The sequence below is a fragment of the Pteropus vampyrus genome, unplaced genomic scaffold (assembly GCF_000151845.1).
Source record: "Pteropus vampyrus isolate Shadow unplaced genomic scaffold, Pvam_2.0 Scaffold7, whole genome shotgun sequence".
Lineage (NCBI taxonomy): Eukaryota > Metazoa > Chordata > Mammalia > Chiroptera > Pteropodidae > Pteropus > Pteropus vampyrus.
In genome coordinates, this window is record NW_011888788.1 from 2462190 (window position 1) to 2478401 (window position 16212).

General features: G+C 40.0%; 1 protein-coding gene and 1 pseudogene across 4 annotated transcripts in view; both read right to left on the reverse strand.

The window, feature by feature from the left end:
- Nucleotides 1–868: 868 nt before the first annotated feature.
- On the reverse strand, nt 869–987 carry LOC111746754 (annotated as a pseudogene).
- Nucleotides 988–8822: 7835 nt separating this feature from the next.
- Nucleotides 8823–16212, reverse strand: part of TMEM230 (transmembrane protein 230) — a 9189-nt gene continuing 1799 nt past the window's right edge. For 3 of the 4 annotated variants that reach the window (XM_011369986.2, XM_011369994.2, XM_011370002.2), the window contains exons 2-4: nt 15807–15927; nt 14374–14496; nt 8823–9868 (exon numbers count right to left, since the gene is read on the reverse strand). In XM_011369986.2, coding sequence (XP_011368288.1) covers nt 9728–9868; nt 14374–14496; nt 15807–15905 — 363 coding nt within the window. In that variant the 5' untranslated portion in view covers nt 15906–15927 and the 3' untranslated portion in view covers nt 8823–9727. Of the gene's footprint in view, nt 9869–14373; nt 14497–15364; nt 15444–15806; nt 15928–16212 lie in introns of all 4 variants that reach the window. The other variant, XM_023537343.1, reaches the window with a different exon arrangement.

Below are 16212 nucleotides of genomic sequence, written 5' to 3' on the forward strand. Positions count from 1 at the left end.
GACTGGTTGCGGCAAGGGGAACAATATCAGGGCTCAGGTACTGAAATCATAACTCATTTTTCCTCCCATTCATGGCGCAGAAAGCAGAGAAAGAAAATGTTTGTGCACTGCTTTGCTGTGACATTGATAGCTGGGATCCCTTTATCCAGGACCCATGTAGACCATAAGACCCTGGGCAGTCCTAGGAGAGCAGTTCATCTGCTCAGTGTCAAGTAGACTGAGCAGACTCTCCCACTCTGACCTTAATCTCAGTTACTTCAGAATAACATATCCCAATCACAGGGGAAAAGCACAGAAGCAACATGAACTTATAATACAGGACCCCACAAAACGCAGGGAACTCGTGATGCTAAGTAGCACTAAAAGTGGGGTAGAGGTGAATATATGTGTAAGTGGATTGACTAAAAGTCTACCTAAGAATTAGATTTTATGTGTTTACTTTACGAAGACATCAAGCTTTTGATTTGTGTACTTTTCTATATGTATACTACATTTCGATAAAAAATAAACCCTACCTCTGCTCCCCAATTTTGGGCAAGTGTGCAAAGATCATTCACAGACCCTAGCAGAAATCTCAAAGTTTGTTCTTTTGGAGATGGTTTTGAAATTAGAGTTTTGACTGAGAGATTGAGGGATACCATTTACAGAGGTGGGAGACCATACTCAGAACCTGGAGGGTAAGTCAGTCTACATCCTGAGCATTGAGACACCCAGCCTTCTTCAACAACTTGGTTCCCAGATGTTGGTGGCCAGCCCTGTCTGGGAAAGACCAGCCTCAGGGAAAGATCTACAGTTACAGATAATGCATGGGCCAGGCAGAGTGTACCACAGACAACCCTACAATCATCAAAGCCCTTTCACAAGCACAGAGCTCCAGCACCCGGTATTCCTAGGTGGTTTCCCATCCAAGTACTAATCAGGCCTAACCCTGCTTAGCTTCCAAGATCAGACGAGATCCGGCGTGTTCAGGATGGCATGGCCATAGACTCCACTGGGTTTTATTTCTTCACTCTTTAACATGCGCTGACAGCCAAAGACCACTTGAAAGATAGAGACTGAAGCAAAGAAATAGAAAAAGCAACACAGAGTAAAGAAAGGCATGAAGGGAGAAGGAAACAAAACAAATCATGAGTATCCTCAAGGAGATTCATTCATTCATTCATCCATCCTTTCACTCAACAAAGATCACTGGTGCCCCATGTGCCAAAAAACATGGTTCTAAGGCACTGAGAACACTGATATACAAAATAAGAGATACATGCCCTTATAAGCTGATATTCTAAATGGGGTGGGGTGAGAGAGTGGAATGGTACAGAAAACAATGAAGAATACACATAATAAATAAGTAAAATTAAATAGTGAGTTAGAAGGTGATAATTGTTACAGAAGAGTCGAGCAGGAGAAAGGCAACCAGTAGTGCTGATGCTAGGGACAGACAGCATGTGTGGGCAGGTTGCAGTATTAAACACAGAGGCCAGAGCAGGCCTTACTGGGAAGATGCAAGTTGAGCAGTCTTGAAGGAAGAGCAGAAAGAATAGCTAAAACCAAGATCCTAAGGTGGGAGTAGGCCCAGAGAAGTCGAGAACACTGAGGAGGCTGGTGTGGCTGTAGCAGAGTGAACAGAGGTAGAGCAGTCGACAATAGGGAGGCAAGAAGGACAAGAAGTCATGTGGAGTCCTGCTGGCCATTACAAGGAGGCAGGCTTCTACTGTCAAATGCAAAGCCAATATGGAATTTTGACAGGAATGACATGATATGACACGTTTTAAAAGGATCATTCTGACTGCTATGCTGATATGTGAATATTTTATGTTGATAAGAGAATATGCTGAGATAAAGTTATGGCCACAAAATAAAATTTTATTGCTATAAAAAGAACAGCTAGAACATTCCTTGGGCATTAAAAGCATGATAGCAAAAAAAAAAAAAAAACCTACAACAGAAGAGTTGGAAGATAAAGCTGAGGAAATCTTCTGTAAAGATCAAAAAGACAAAATATGGGAAAAAAGACAATAATGTAGAGAATAGGAGAGAAAAGATAAGGACCAACATCTAAAAAAAAAAAAAAACAATTTTAGACATAGAAAACAGAGACATTTGAGTGAAATTATCAAAGAAATTAATTTCAAAAAATTCCCTAACATAAACAGACACGAGTTTCCATACTGAAAGGGCCCAGAGCACCTGTCAAAATAGACAAGTGCTGGATTAAAAGAGACCAACAGGACATGTCATTGTGAAATTTCAGGACACTGAAGGCAATCCTACAAGCATCTGGAGAAAAATGAAAAACCTAGGAAAATGAAATAACAGAAAAATAAAAGACCTAGAATCAGAGTGGCACCAGACATCTCCACAGACGTCACACAGGAAACCTAAAAGCGGTGCAGTTATATGCTCACTTCTGAGGAACAATGACCAGATAGAGAAAAGAGCAGCAGGCCCCAGAGAGAGTTCTTCAGGATGAAATAGATGTACTACTAGGAGATATATACAAATGGCAGCAGTTTGAATTAGTGATAGGTAGACAGAAAATCATGCAAATAAACAAAACGAGATTGTTAACTCCAAGGAAAACTAAAAGTTGTGCCAATAGGAAGTAAGTCATAATGTGTGGCTTGGTTTAGCATGAATAAGGTTTATGTAAATTCTATAAATACTATGTCAGCCCTTAACATTGACCCAACTAAAATGACACAATTATATGGAGAAAATGGAAGAGCTGAAAGTATGTACAATGGGGGATGATGAGAGAACAGAGCAAAATCTACATCTTCTATTGAATAAAGTCAATTGATTAGGCCTAATACTAAAATATTGTGAAGTGGTAATATAAATACTTCATGTGGAGATATCAAAGTGAATACGAAAAGATTCAGCTGGAAGAACTGGTAGTTGACTCTTGAGGAGTGAGGGAGGAGGGGCTGCAGAGAACTACTGTTTCGTTCTGTTTTTTCTTCTTTGATTTTTATTATTTTTTTTTATGGTGACATTGGTTAATGAAACCCAGTGTTTCATCTGTACACTTTAACAGTAAGGCATATATATGTTTACACTGTGTTCACCTCCCATAGACTTCTGTCACCACATATTTGACCCCCTTTATCCTGTCTACCTCCTCCCCCTTCCCTCCCCCTATCCTCTGGTAACCACTAGTTTATAGTCCATGTCCATGAGTCTCTGTCTTGTTCCTTTCTTTTAGGATTATATCCCACATATAATTGATATCCTGTGATTTTCAACTTTTTCTAAGTTATTTAGCTTAGCACAAATATCTCGAGGTCCGTCCACGTTGTCACAAATGGCAGTATTTCATCTCTTCTTATGGCTGAGTAATATTCCATTGTATATATGTACCACGGCTTCTTTAGCCAGTCAACTATCATAGAACACTTCGGTTGCTTCCATATCCTGGCACTGTGAATAATGCTGCTGTGAACATTGGTGCGCAAATATCTTTTGGGATATGGGTTTTCAAGTCTTTGGGGTAAATACCCAGTAGAGGGATTGCTGGATCATATGGTAGATCAATTCTTAGTTTTTTGAGGAACCTTCCTATTGTTTTCCATAGTGGCTGTACTGATTTGCAGTCCCACCAGCAGTGTATGAGGAGAACTACTGGTTTTTTCTCTTTTTTTATTTTTATTTTTAAGTTTATTGGGGTAACATTGGTCAATACAATTATATAATTTTCAGGTGTACATTATAATTTGACATCTATATATTCTATTGTATTTAAGAACAACCGGTTTTCATGGCAAGTCTGGTAGAACTATTTGACTTTAAAATAGCCTCTTTTCCTCTCCAATCCACTTAGGAGAGCGACAATTTTCTAAATTACTCATTTATTATTACTTATTACATTTGTTTAGCTAGTTCAGGCATGAATCTTTTTCTCTTAGGTTATGTTGCAAACTTCTGGAGCAAGTGAAAGATTCCTTTTTGATAACTAGCAAAATGCTATGTCTATAGTAGGTGCCCAGAAAATGTTTCATGAGAGTAGAATATAAGGTGAATTGACAGGCAAATTAAAATAAATGTCTGGAGATAGGGCCAAGGTTAAAGCTGTGTCTGATAATAGTTAAGACAAGCAGAGGACCTAACTTTATCAAGATAGAGCTGCTTTCAAAGCTCTGAGGTCCACTGTTTTGGTTAATGTTTAAGTTGACTTATTTTAATAAATAGATATCTTGCCCCCAAAGTACTTTAAGTATCAAGTTTCAGTGACCTGGGCTTTGGTAAGTAAACATAGGTCCATCCTGCCAACACCCTATGTGACTTTATAGACTTTGTGCCCGCCTTGTTTTTCCAGATTGCAAAGTCCTAATCTCTGCACCTTGGCAAATTAACTTTTTATTGCCAATGGATGAGATAAGACTCCCTGTCCCCTTGCCTGAGGCGGGATGCAAACACCTGGGAGAGCAATACAGTCGAAGACCATCTTGAGTCAATGTGCAGAATGAGCAGGTGTCCTTGATCTTGGCCCAACATCATTCCAAGGCCCTTCTGATCTCACTGTGGTTTCACTCTCCTTTGAATGGGGAAAACACTTGGCATCTTCTGATACCCCTAAAAAGGGGAAATCTGTGCTTTCAGCAAGTCCTCTGTCAGTAAGCTAAGTCTTAAAATGTCCAGATCACAGCTACAGGGAAAGGAGCCTGTGCCAATGTCCAGAGATTTGATGTACCCCAGCTCCTCATGGTCATTCCTCTCAGCCAGTGGGAGTCATCTCCTCAACTCTGCCAGGCCACACACCCTCCTAAAGTGTGTTGGTGATTCTGCTTCTGTCATTTTTTCAGTTGTAGGAGGATAGTGGTGGTGTGGGTGGTGGTCTTAGAGCAAATTCTGTGAATAGTAATCCTAGAGAGATCCCTCTTGAAAGAGTAGCATCTTGGCCAAGAAACTCAGTCCTTCAGACTGGAGCATTTTTTAGTTGGCTCTTCTCAAGTTAGTGAGAGGAATGAAAGAATGGGGACATCAGCACCTCCAGTGTTCAGAAAACAAGAGAAAAGATATCCTGCCGGTCACTGGGTCATAAATTACACATTGCTACCTTCCCCTGGCCTTCAGAGAACCAAAGCATGCTTCTACTCTTGTCACAAACCTTTCTCATCTGTGGGGCTTGTTTTCATTTCTCACTGCCCACGAAAAGATCTTCACAAAGCTCCATGCATTGTTATTGTGCTATTTCTGTGATGCTTTCTCAAGACCCTGGGGGTTACTGTTTTAGCTGGCGAATAATGGTGGACCAAGGAGGGTCTATACCTTCCAGGTGCCTCCCACATCCAGCCACTGGCACTGCCAGGTAGTCATCTCAGATGAGGAAATGCACTGGGAGGTGCAAGGGACCCCAGATCAGTGCTTCTCAGACTCTGACATGCAACAGACCCCTGAAAGTCTCGTTCAAATGCAGGTTCTGAATTCACAGGGCTAGGGCGGGCCCAGGACAGATTCTGCATTTCTAATAAGCTCCCAAGTGATGCCAATGTTGCTGGTCCACAGACCACACTTTAAAAAGCAAGGGGCAAGACTGAAGACAGGAAGTGTTATGAGGTGAGAACAGGGATCATGGAAAGAATGGAGCCAGAGCATGAAAAACAAGCTCCAGAGGGAGCTGGTCTGATGGTGCTCTAGCGGCATCATCTCATTTCACAGGCTTCCCTGCAGGGCCCTCCCAGGCAGGGGCAGGCCTCTGTGGCTACAATACGTGCTTTGATACAATGTGTTGGCTACAATAGGGGTGCTTTGGTACTTCCTGTTCCCCTTTTACCAGAGGACTGGAGCACACAGCCCCCCACACTCAGTTCATGCTGGAGAAGGGTCAGGGGCTGGAGACCTCCTCATACCCTCCCGTAGGCAGTTGCTAGGGAAGGGAACCCTGTCTTGGCTAGAGCCAAAAGCCATACTGGCTCTGGTCCTTGGCCCTGGGGCAGTTTTGCTAAGTAACAGCAGGTTCTTCAGGTCAGCTTCAGGGCTAACAGATGGGCTCTCTCCTCCTCAGCTTCTCCCCAGGCACAAGTCCCTGAAACCAAAGGAGTGACCTTCTTCACTTTCTTAACGAGCAGCTTCCACTTACTGGGTGCTTACTATGTGCCAGGATGTGTGAAGCACCCTCTCACACTGTTTTAATTTTCACAATTACCCTGTGAGGTAGAAACTGGTTTGTTCTACCTTTATAAAGTAGGAAACTGAGGCTCCAGAGGTAATTTGCCCAATACCTTATAACTGATAAGCAATCTATGCCCAATCTATGCCCTTCCTACCCTGGCACTAAACCATGACTGAATCATGCACCTGTGAGGTCAGGAGACTGTGGGACTGAATCTAGGAGAGAAGCCTCAGGATAGGAATTTAGATGAGAGAGCAAGGTAACTAAAGTGGCTTGATTTGGTTTATGTCCTTTGAAGACCAGCAGAAAGTCAATATTGTGACTGTCCCTCTACTAGCTTCCCTCATCACACCAGTCATAGGTTCTTCTGTGTCAGCTGGCAGAGACACTGTGTGGCCATGAGGGGACTTGCAGGTGGTTGTTACTGGGCTCACTAGCCTGAGAAGGTGGTAGCAGGCAGAGATTTGACTCACTAGGGAGCACCAATTCTGAGGAGTAGCTGGCCTCCCAGGCAGCTGACAGAGGAGTCATTTAGGAAAATGAATCAAATAGTACCAGCCCATCTATCTATATGACAAAGGAACGGTGCCCTGGGATGGAAATGCACTCTTGGCTTTGGTTCTTCATTCAATAAACCTAATTGACCACAAGCACAGTGCTAGACTTTGCGGGACTGTCAGATACTATGGGCCCTTAATGAAGATCAGCAGGTTGGGTATGTAAGTAACCAAGCAGTGGTGGGCACTGCAGTGAACGAGAGAATTTTGTTCAGCTGAAGATGCTTCACTATTTTGCTCTGGGTGGTTGTAGTCTCTCAGTAACAAAAAAAAAATCTATTGACTTTTTTTAAAGAAAAGCCAAAAATCAAGATCCTATGAACCTTTCCATTTGTAAAAACAAAATGTAGGCCAACATGCAGCCACTAGCTTGCAAACTATTCCTCGCTAACCAAATCCTATCTTTTCCTGTTGTACCTTCAGCACCTGACAATTCCTGGCAGAAAAAAGCAGTATGTGTCTGGCACACCAAGTGAAACTAATCCAGAGGCAATGGATCTGGAATCATTATCGTATGTAGAACAGCTGATGCAACCGGGGAGGATTTCTAGCCTTGGAAATGACTGAGGCATTACAGTTGTTACAAATAAGAAAACCCTCATAAAGCTAGGGCACGTGATTTTGCCAACCTTTTAAGGTCGGGGACAGAGGGGAGGAGGAAGCGGCTGCTTTTAAGTAAAATAAACATTTGGCAATTGGCCTTTGTCCCCACTACTACTATCAATACCTTGCCCCATTTCTTTATTTGTCCAGCCCCTAAAGGCATTTGGCTTTCATACTTAATAGGGGAAATCAGGGTGTGCCCAAATTTGAGTCGCAAATATCCAACCTTTTACCTAAGACTCTTACCTAACTCAGGGTTTTCCTAAGGATTAAAATGAAATAGAATACTTCATGCGAGTGCTTGGCAAAACAGGCAAAGAGTTCAAGATTATAATAGAGGTTTAGATGTTTTCTATAAAGCACCAGGATATTTAATTATCAATGCATAGTTACAAGGAATCTGATGTGGACTTAATAATATCCCTGTAACAATTCCAACTGAAATAAAATTATAAACCTGAATGTTCCAAATAGAACAGCAAGGGCCATTCCTCACAGGACATCAAGAGGTGATTCCTGCTCCAGGAATATGACTTTTGTGGTCTCTGCTCTGAGAACCCTATGACTATATGCATAGCATAGCAAACTATGCTTATAATTCACATTAGAATATGGCTGATCTCTGTGGATATGGGAATATATACAAAATAGAGTTAAGTGGGGAATAAAAAGAAATTATAGAACTATACAATGGGACCTTGAGGTTTTTTTTTAAGATTATATATACACACACACATGCTTAGAACATTTCCGGACCGGTATATAAGAAACTTAGACAACCTTGGGGACCGGGCTGGGGGAGCAAATGTTTTTGCTCCCCAACCAAATGCTTACCTTTCACTCTATACCCTCCTGCTCCATTTTTCTCTCCCTCCTTACCAGCAGCATCATTACCATTATAAAAAGAACCAAGTAATTTGGTTTGGCCCAAACCTTCCGGTTTGAGCTTTGCTTTGCAAACACTGCCCAGGAAAAAGCTTTATACATTTCCTCATATTTTCACTGCCAAGGCCCAAAAATTTTACTTAGACTATTGGACTCCTGAGCCTACCCTCCCATTAACAAATGTACCTAACTTTGGAAGCTTTCAAGTCACCCTCTCTGTCCCTCATTTCTTGAGTCATAGTGTTTTTTTCCATGTGCACTCTGTAGGTGACCTCATCCAGCCTCATGGTTCTGATATTGTCTGAACACTGACTCCCAAATTTCTACATCCAGCCTAGACTCCCTTCCTGAACTGAGCCTGTGCAATACAATTGCCTAGTCAATAGCTCCATTTGGATGTCAAGTAGGTACCTAGAATTTAACACACCTAAAGCTTAACTCATTTTCCTCAGTAAACTTGCTCTACCCTCAGGCCTCCAAATCTCAGCTGATAGCACTTCCAGGTTTCTAATCACCCAAGTCCACAACCTCAGAGTAAAAGAATGCCTGTCTGATCTACATTGTCAGTTTTCTAAAAATAAAGGTAGTCCTAGGTACTAGGATCCAAGATATCATATAATCATTAAAATGTTTTCTGAAATATGTTTAAAGTTAACTCAATTTAAGTGTAGGATTTAGGTTTTGACATTTTAATTTCTTTTGAACATAAGTCACTTTTTGCAAGCTAGGAAACAGAATCAAAATAAGGCAGTCTAGTCCTCTAGGATCCAGGCCAAGTCTTGAAATCTTCAGCAGAATGATGTAACACAAGGCACTAACAACGGGGTTATAGAGTCTCAATAACAACTACTTATCTACACTTTTCCTTAGGAAATAGCCAAAAGTCTGATCCTTAAAGGCATGATATACAGAACATCTTGACCCAAATTACATACTGGCCAACCTACTGTGAACCAGATCAGAGCTGGTCTAGGACTGGTGAACAGAGAAAGTGCTTGTATTTTGAAAACTTGCTCTAAGGTTTAAAAAATTCCTGGTTGCTATTAATAAGAAAGCGAGTAAAAAATATTGCAGATGCACCAATATTTGATTTTGCCAAGGTCTTCCACTAGAACAAGAAGAGATGAGTATAGGGGATACGATATTTTCAAAATAAATTACTTAGTAATAAGAAATTGACATACCGCATTTTTCCATTTGCCACAAGAACTGACAACAAAGACTATTTAAAAGTAACACTCAACTCTAAAAAAGGTGGTGGCAACACCTCCCGCTACAGAATAACCTCCCACTTTTCTATACAATTAACACTGCTATTATTCCATGATACAGGTTCATGTGGAAAAACTTGTCAGGAGCTTTAGCTAGAGCCAGGAAATGAGAAATAGAACATGTACTAATTAGCTAATTGTAAGCTCAGTTAACATCTTTAGGATGGATCCATAAAACCTGGCCGTTGTTTTGTTAAACATCTGCAAACTGCAGAATTCCTTAGCCCTTATCCATAGTTTCTGCTCAAGGTCTTAAAGCTGGGCTCAGTCCCATCTGACTCTTCTCAGGGCTGAGATGAGCGCTAGTCATCGAAGTCTGGAATGTCATCGTAGGAGTAACCCCGGTAGCCTTTGGATGCATAGTAGGCGATGCGCAGGTGGTAAAATCCTGGCAGGAACACCAGGATGCCAATGATCAGGACAGGAACGGCCCGGTCTGCCCCCTGGTGGCAGAAGGAGGCAAACGCATTAGTACCATGCAAGTTATGAATTTTAAAATAAAGATATGGGTCCAATCTATAGATTGGTATCTTATAGTTTTTTGGGGGGGGGGTTGTAGAGGTTTTTCTTTGGGTAATACACTACCAAGTGAAAAGATTTATCTCTTTTTCTCCTGATTATCAATTGTAGAAAAACTGCAGAGTACTAAAATGATCTCTATGTTCATCTACAGATATTTTGGCTTATATTCTTCTGCTCCTTCTTCAATGTTTTTAGTTGTGAACATCTCTGTGCCTTGTTCTTCTCTTATTATAACAAGCTATTGCCAAATTACTAAAAGCTCTTCACTGAGGGGTGGGGGTGGGGGGGAGAAATGGGTGAAGTGCTCAAAGGGTTCAAAATTCCAGTTATAAAATAACTAAGTCCTGGAGATGTAATGTACAGCACTGTGATATAGATCTTCAAAGTTCTCATCACATAAAAAAATGTATAACTATGTGTGGTGATCGATGTTAACTAGACTTACTGAGGTGGTCATTTCAAAATATATACAAATAGTGAATCATGTTGTACACCTGAAACTAATATAATGTTATATGTCCACTATTAGTTTATAACATTCCACTGTTAATGAATGTACCACAATTTTACTTAACCACCACCCACCCCTACCTTAACTGTTAGATACTTTGGTTGTCTCTCACTTTTTGTGACTATACAGGATACCAAAATAAATTACAGTGTTTTTATTGGCCATTCAGATTATTTCCTTAGTGTATATTCCCATGAGCCAATTCATAGCTCAACGAGGGAGGAATGGGAGTTAATCTCTTTATCAGTAGGGCTTCAGCTTTTAGGAGAATTCCATGAGGGCAGGGACTTTGTTCATCCCTGCATTCCTAGCCATGCCCAACATATAACAGAGGCTCAATAAATGTGCTGCATGAATGGATTCACTTTCGCAAAACTACTCTTAGTTTTTCAGGTACAGTTTTAAATGTTTACACAGTTAAATTTATCTTTCTTTTCCTTTGTGATTTTTCCCACTGTTTTTAAGCTTAGGAAGATTTCCCTCATCCAAAGATTTAAACCCAATCTAAAAATCTCCTTCTCCTTTGTCTCTTAGAGGGGGTGGAAAGGGATTGGCATGCTCTATAGGCCTTCCCAGGCACTAGAAGAGGCTGAGACCCAGGATGTCCCTGGCCAAGGGCAGGTGCAAAGGTGATAACTGTCATGACGCCTCGCACATATCCTCTACTCTGGAAGCTGTTAGAATCCGACAGGTATGCAGATGGACTGCCCTTGCCCAATGAGCTTGATGAGCGTTCCTTGGTCTCCAAATCACAGGACTGAAAGACCAACTGCCTCTTTCCACCTCCACTAGCCTCTGGCTGCACAGCCAGGTCCTGCTTTATGACAGGCCTACTAGAGGCCAAGGGACCATGCTGCCTCTAGCTCCTTGATGGGCTAGAGGTAACTTGTGTCTTCTAACCCCTTAAGAAACACAGGTATTTTAAGGAATGAACTGGTCACTGTATCCTGTATCAGTTATGGTTCCAAGAAAAGCAAGCATCACTTTTGGCTGCATTAAAAGAAGCATCATGTATTTAAAAAAAAACAAAACTCCTTTTAACAGGGCTATTTACACGATGTATACTGAGAGATTATCTAATCAATGTAATTTTGGCTGCTTCATTCACAGAAACAGAAGTATTTACCTCATATGGTTATAGTGAAAACTAAATGAGGTAAAACATATAAAGCAAGTGGCCCCCCGCTGGCACACAATGACTCAATAAACATGAGCTTAAACTTAAGGAGAGACTTTGAAGATGCTCCCTCAGGCCAAAGATGAACTAGTTGAACATCAAAAAGAACACTACAACTCTTATAATTGGACATACTTGGTGCTATTTCTGTTATATTATTTTACATTTTCTACTCTTCTGCTTCTTTCTTTTGCAGGATTTGACTATATATCCCTAATTCGATATATCCTAAGGATTCAAAGAATTGCAAAGAAAACTTACAACGCATTCAGCCTTGCTATACTTAGATTAATACTGCCACCATTACTGTGAAGTTATATGTATAATACAGAATAAGGCAAGTAAGGGATTGGCATGCTCTATAGGATAGATATCACTAGGATAGACATACATATATAAAATCAATTAGGTTCAAACTCTAATCTTAAATTTGCATTGGAAACATGTGTATATCTATATGATATATATATCTATATATTATGTTCTCTTGTTTTCTAAAGGATATCTATATCCTGATTCTGTCACTGAAAAGGCCTAGAAAACAATGAAAATCAACAGCAACGATCACCATTAATGCCCAGTTTCTGATCTCTAAGGCTACTTCTCATAAGGAAACCAGGGTCCTTAGAGATATGGCTATTTATAAATTGCGGGGCAAGAAATGTGTAACTGGCATAATATGCTGCACCAGAAAACAAGAAAGCTATCAAAGGCTTCCTGGGTCCGTTTAAAAAACACAGACTTAAGTTGAAAGGGCTCCTACTGACCAAATTTGGGACAATTTATATGTTAAAAAGAATAAATAATGCAATTAGTTGAAAAACATGTGTAAAAAATGATGAGTTTATAATGATACTAATAATTCTTTGGTCATCTGTTGAGGTTGTTAGGTGTACTGTTATAAAAGTTAATAAAGAGAAATAATCAATTTTTTCTACCTTCATCATACATGCTGTATTTCAGGATAATCAAACAGCAGATTTGAGAAAGCCCTTTACAGAAGAACTTCAGCTGATAAATGCAGTAAATGATAAAACTAGATTACTAGGTGCAAAGGGTGATGGGGCAGTTTACAATAAATTAGGCTTAAGATATCTGAACTAAGTAATCAATCTTAATGTCGACTAAAAATTAGGAAAACTATTATGTGCCTCTTAATGTAATGCTATAGCAATGTTCTCAAAACGTGGTCCTTGGACCACCAGCATTATGTGCGAACTTGTTAGAAACGCAAATTCTCACGCCTCACCCTAGACCTACAGAATCGGAATCTCTAGGAGTAGGGCCAAGGAATCTCTGTGTAAACAAGTCGGCCAGGTAATTCTGATTGACATTCAAGTTTGAGAACCAATGTGCAATATTAAATACATAGCAACTCTTATGATATATTCTTATTTCATAACTTAACTAAATCCAAATTTAAGCAAGTCCCTAAATCTAACAGTTTACAAGAAATATGAGGAATAGAACAAGGCAAACGATGTTGAGATAGCACCTCTAGATTTATATAAAAACTGTTAGAGATGCATACTGAAGATGCACACTTAAGAACTTATCAGCAAAATTTATCCTGGCATTTTGCTTTAATATATAGGAAAAAAGTTGGGAAGATATATGAAACAAAACGCTTATAACTATTGATACTGGGTGGTGGAGACACAGGGATTCATTATATTACTCCATCTATTTCTGTTTTGTTTGAAACGTGAAAAAATCCCAAACAAAAACAAAACCTATCAGTGATTTTCTTAACATCTTTACCCTTACCTATAAAGCAGTTTTATAAACCACACAAAGTGATATTTGTTGCATGTGGATCTCACTTCCACTCTTAATTTTTACAATATCATTCATTAATAGACTCCTTACTATACCCCTGGGATTTATAGTGCACGCTACAATGAAAGTTAACCAAAGGCACGGTCTTGAAGTTAGGTGTTCAAATTTAGATTGCACCTTAAGTATCTGGTGGCCATATGAGAGTTTTAAATAGTTAAGAACCTAAGGCAAATTAGATATACTTCTTAAAAGCCATATGTAGCTATTTTATTATAACAGTGCTACTACTGCCAATTCCAATGATAACGCCCACAGTTTTAGTTCTTGGCTGTGTTCCTTCTGCATCTCTTGGCCTGGTATGTTGAAGAATGGAAATGAATTATGATCAATAGTAGTTCAGAACAACTTAGATGCTGTGTTTATGTGTCTGTATGTAGCCCAAGAACCATCAAACACTTTAGATTCCTAAGGTTTCATTTTGAAGTTCAATAGAAACTACAACCAAACTCAATATAAGAATCTGATTCATGAGCCAAAAGTCCTGGCTTGGTCAGTAGCCCAGACCTTCACAAGCTTCACTGCTTCTCTCCAAACACTAACTAGTATGTCTGCAGTACTACAAAGCTACAAATCAGCATTCTACTTTAGTTACTGCCTTTGTCAGTCAGAAGTCTTGGATCCCTGGCTCAGCTTTGCTGTTCCAAATAACAGCAGGAAAATTGCTCGACATCTCAGAGGGAAAATTTGCTGACTTGTCACCACCTACCTCAGAAGAACTGTGAGAGAAGTTTGTTGTTCAAAGGAAGAAAACACGTTTTGTCATCAGAGAACAAAATCTTTAAAAAAAAACAAAACAAAACAAAACCCTTTCTTCTTTGTGCTGGAATCTGCTGTACAAGATATGAATATAAAACAATTTAAAGACCTCATGGCACACTCCCACGAACCCTTCAGCTTACCCCTTTGCTGATGTAGCCCGCAAGCAGGAGGGAGCCTATGATAATGAGAAAGGCGCCAATCAAAAACAGCACTGTAGCAAGTGCAATGGCCTTATAAGGGATCTTAGGCGGGCTTTTCTTAAACTGGAAGAGAAACAAACAAAAAAAAACAAGGAAGAACATTATGCAAATACCAGGGTTCAAACACTTTAAAGCAGGGAGGACAATAAGAAACAATCTGGAAGCTTTGTGTGTCTTGAAGTAAGTCCTACCCAGTGCAGCTCTGGGAGAGAAGGGAAAGGGACAGGCAGAAGATGAAGCTCTACTTATTGCTCTACCAGTCACTCAAAGGAGTCCCAGGAGAATGTTATTCTTTCTAGCTCTAGTCTCATTCCAAAGACTGTAAGAAACTACTTTCTTACAAAAACAAAAAACACTTTATGGTCATTCATTGATTAGGCATGTATTTATTAAGTGTCTGGCATTTGGAAGGTTGTGCTAACCTATAGGGATATTCAAGAGTGAACATCATGCTCTGGAGAAGTAAAGAAAGTAAGTGATTTCTGGCTTTCAAAGTTAAGTTAGTATATAGTCAAAGGTTTTAGAACCAGCTTCTCCTAAAGCATTAGTTGTCTACCCCACGGAGCAAGTAATCTGCCTTAACAAGTTCAATTCAAGGTTATGATTCAAGGTTATGATTTCTAAGACGTGGCTCATGGTTTTATCTGACCTAACTGGCTGGAAGCTTCCCAAATGCACTTAAAAAAAAAATCTCTCTCCTTCAAGTAAGGGTCCAAAGAGTATAAAGAACAATTGATTTGTTTATAATTAAAAGGATAGCTTCCTGAGACTTCCTCCTTGACCCTGGTTTCACCTAAAATATTCTATTCTATGAAGTGAGCAAAAGGAGATGCTATGCCATTAAGCATTTTACAAAAAAAAAAAAAAATGATAAGGGTAGGATACAAACTTAATATTCTCTGTTTTACTTACTGTTTGCCACAAAGAATACCTTTAATAAATTGGATCTCAGGACATCAGGAAAGAAGGAAGATTTCCACAAGCTGTTGGCTTTAGCAGTTAGTTTCTCCCTTAAAAGATGAACTGGCTTTGACTAAAGTGTAAACCAATGAGGCAGTCCTTAAAAAAATTCTACTTAACAAAACACAACCTGATTATTTTCTAGATAAACTAAATAAAATTTGCAATTACCGGGCTATGGCATTATAACTAAAAATTCTTACAAATGGACAATATTTATATTGGTTTGAAACTGCTCCGCCAGGGTTCCTCCTTCTGCAGGATATAGTTGAAAGGGTCTCAGAGCTAAGTTTCTTTCTTGCTGCTCCCACTAATCCCCAGGGACAGTTAGCAAAACCTCCACCTGGAAGGTATTCCTGCTAACTCATCAGAAACAGAGCCAGCCAGTCTCCTAAGCTCTCTTCTGCATTTACCTGAAGGTCAATGTAGCCATCGTCTGTGCTGGAAAGCCTTGAGTATTTCACTTTGCTACTAGGGATTCCAGTAGCCAGGTTGGTACGAGATGGCATCATAACACACTGACACGGCTACAGTCTGAAAACAAAAAAAACACTGTTATTGTCTGCAAGCAACAATGTTTTATAACCAATGAATTCAGGCCTCTCAGGTGCTGCGTATTAGGGTTCTGGGCTGTGATGACACACTAGAAACTGGCAATATAGGCTCCACTGCTTTTAGAACCTGATATTCTTTTAACAAAGTGAAAAGACTCACTCTCCCTCATTAGATATCTACTCTGGTTTGTCCTGATAGCATGAGAGTCAAGACACTGGCCAAGAACCAGAACTCATGTTTACCTTGCCACCAACGTTCCCCTGC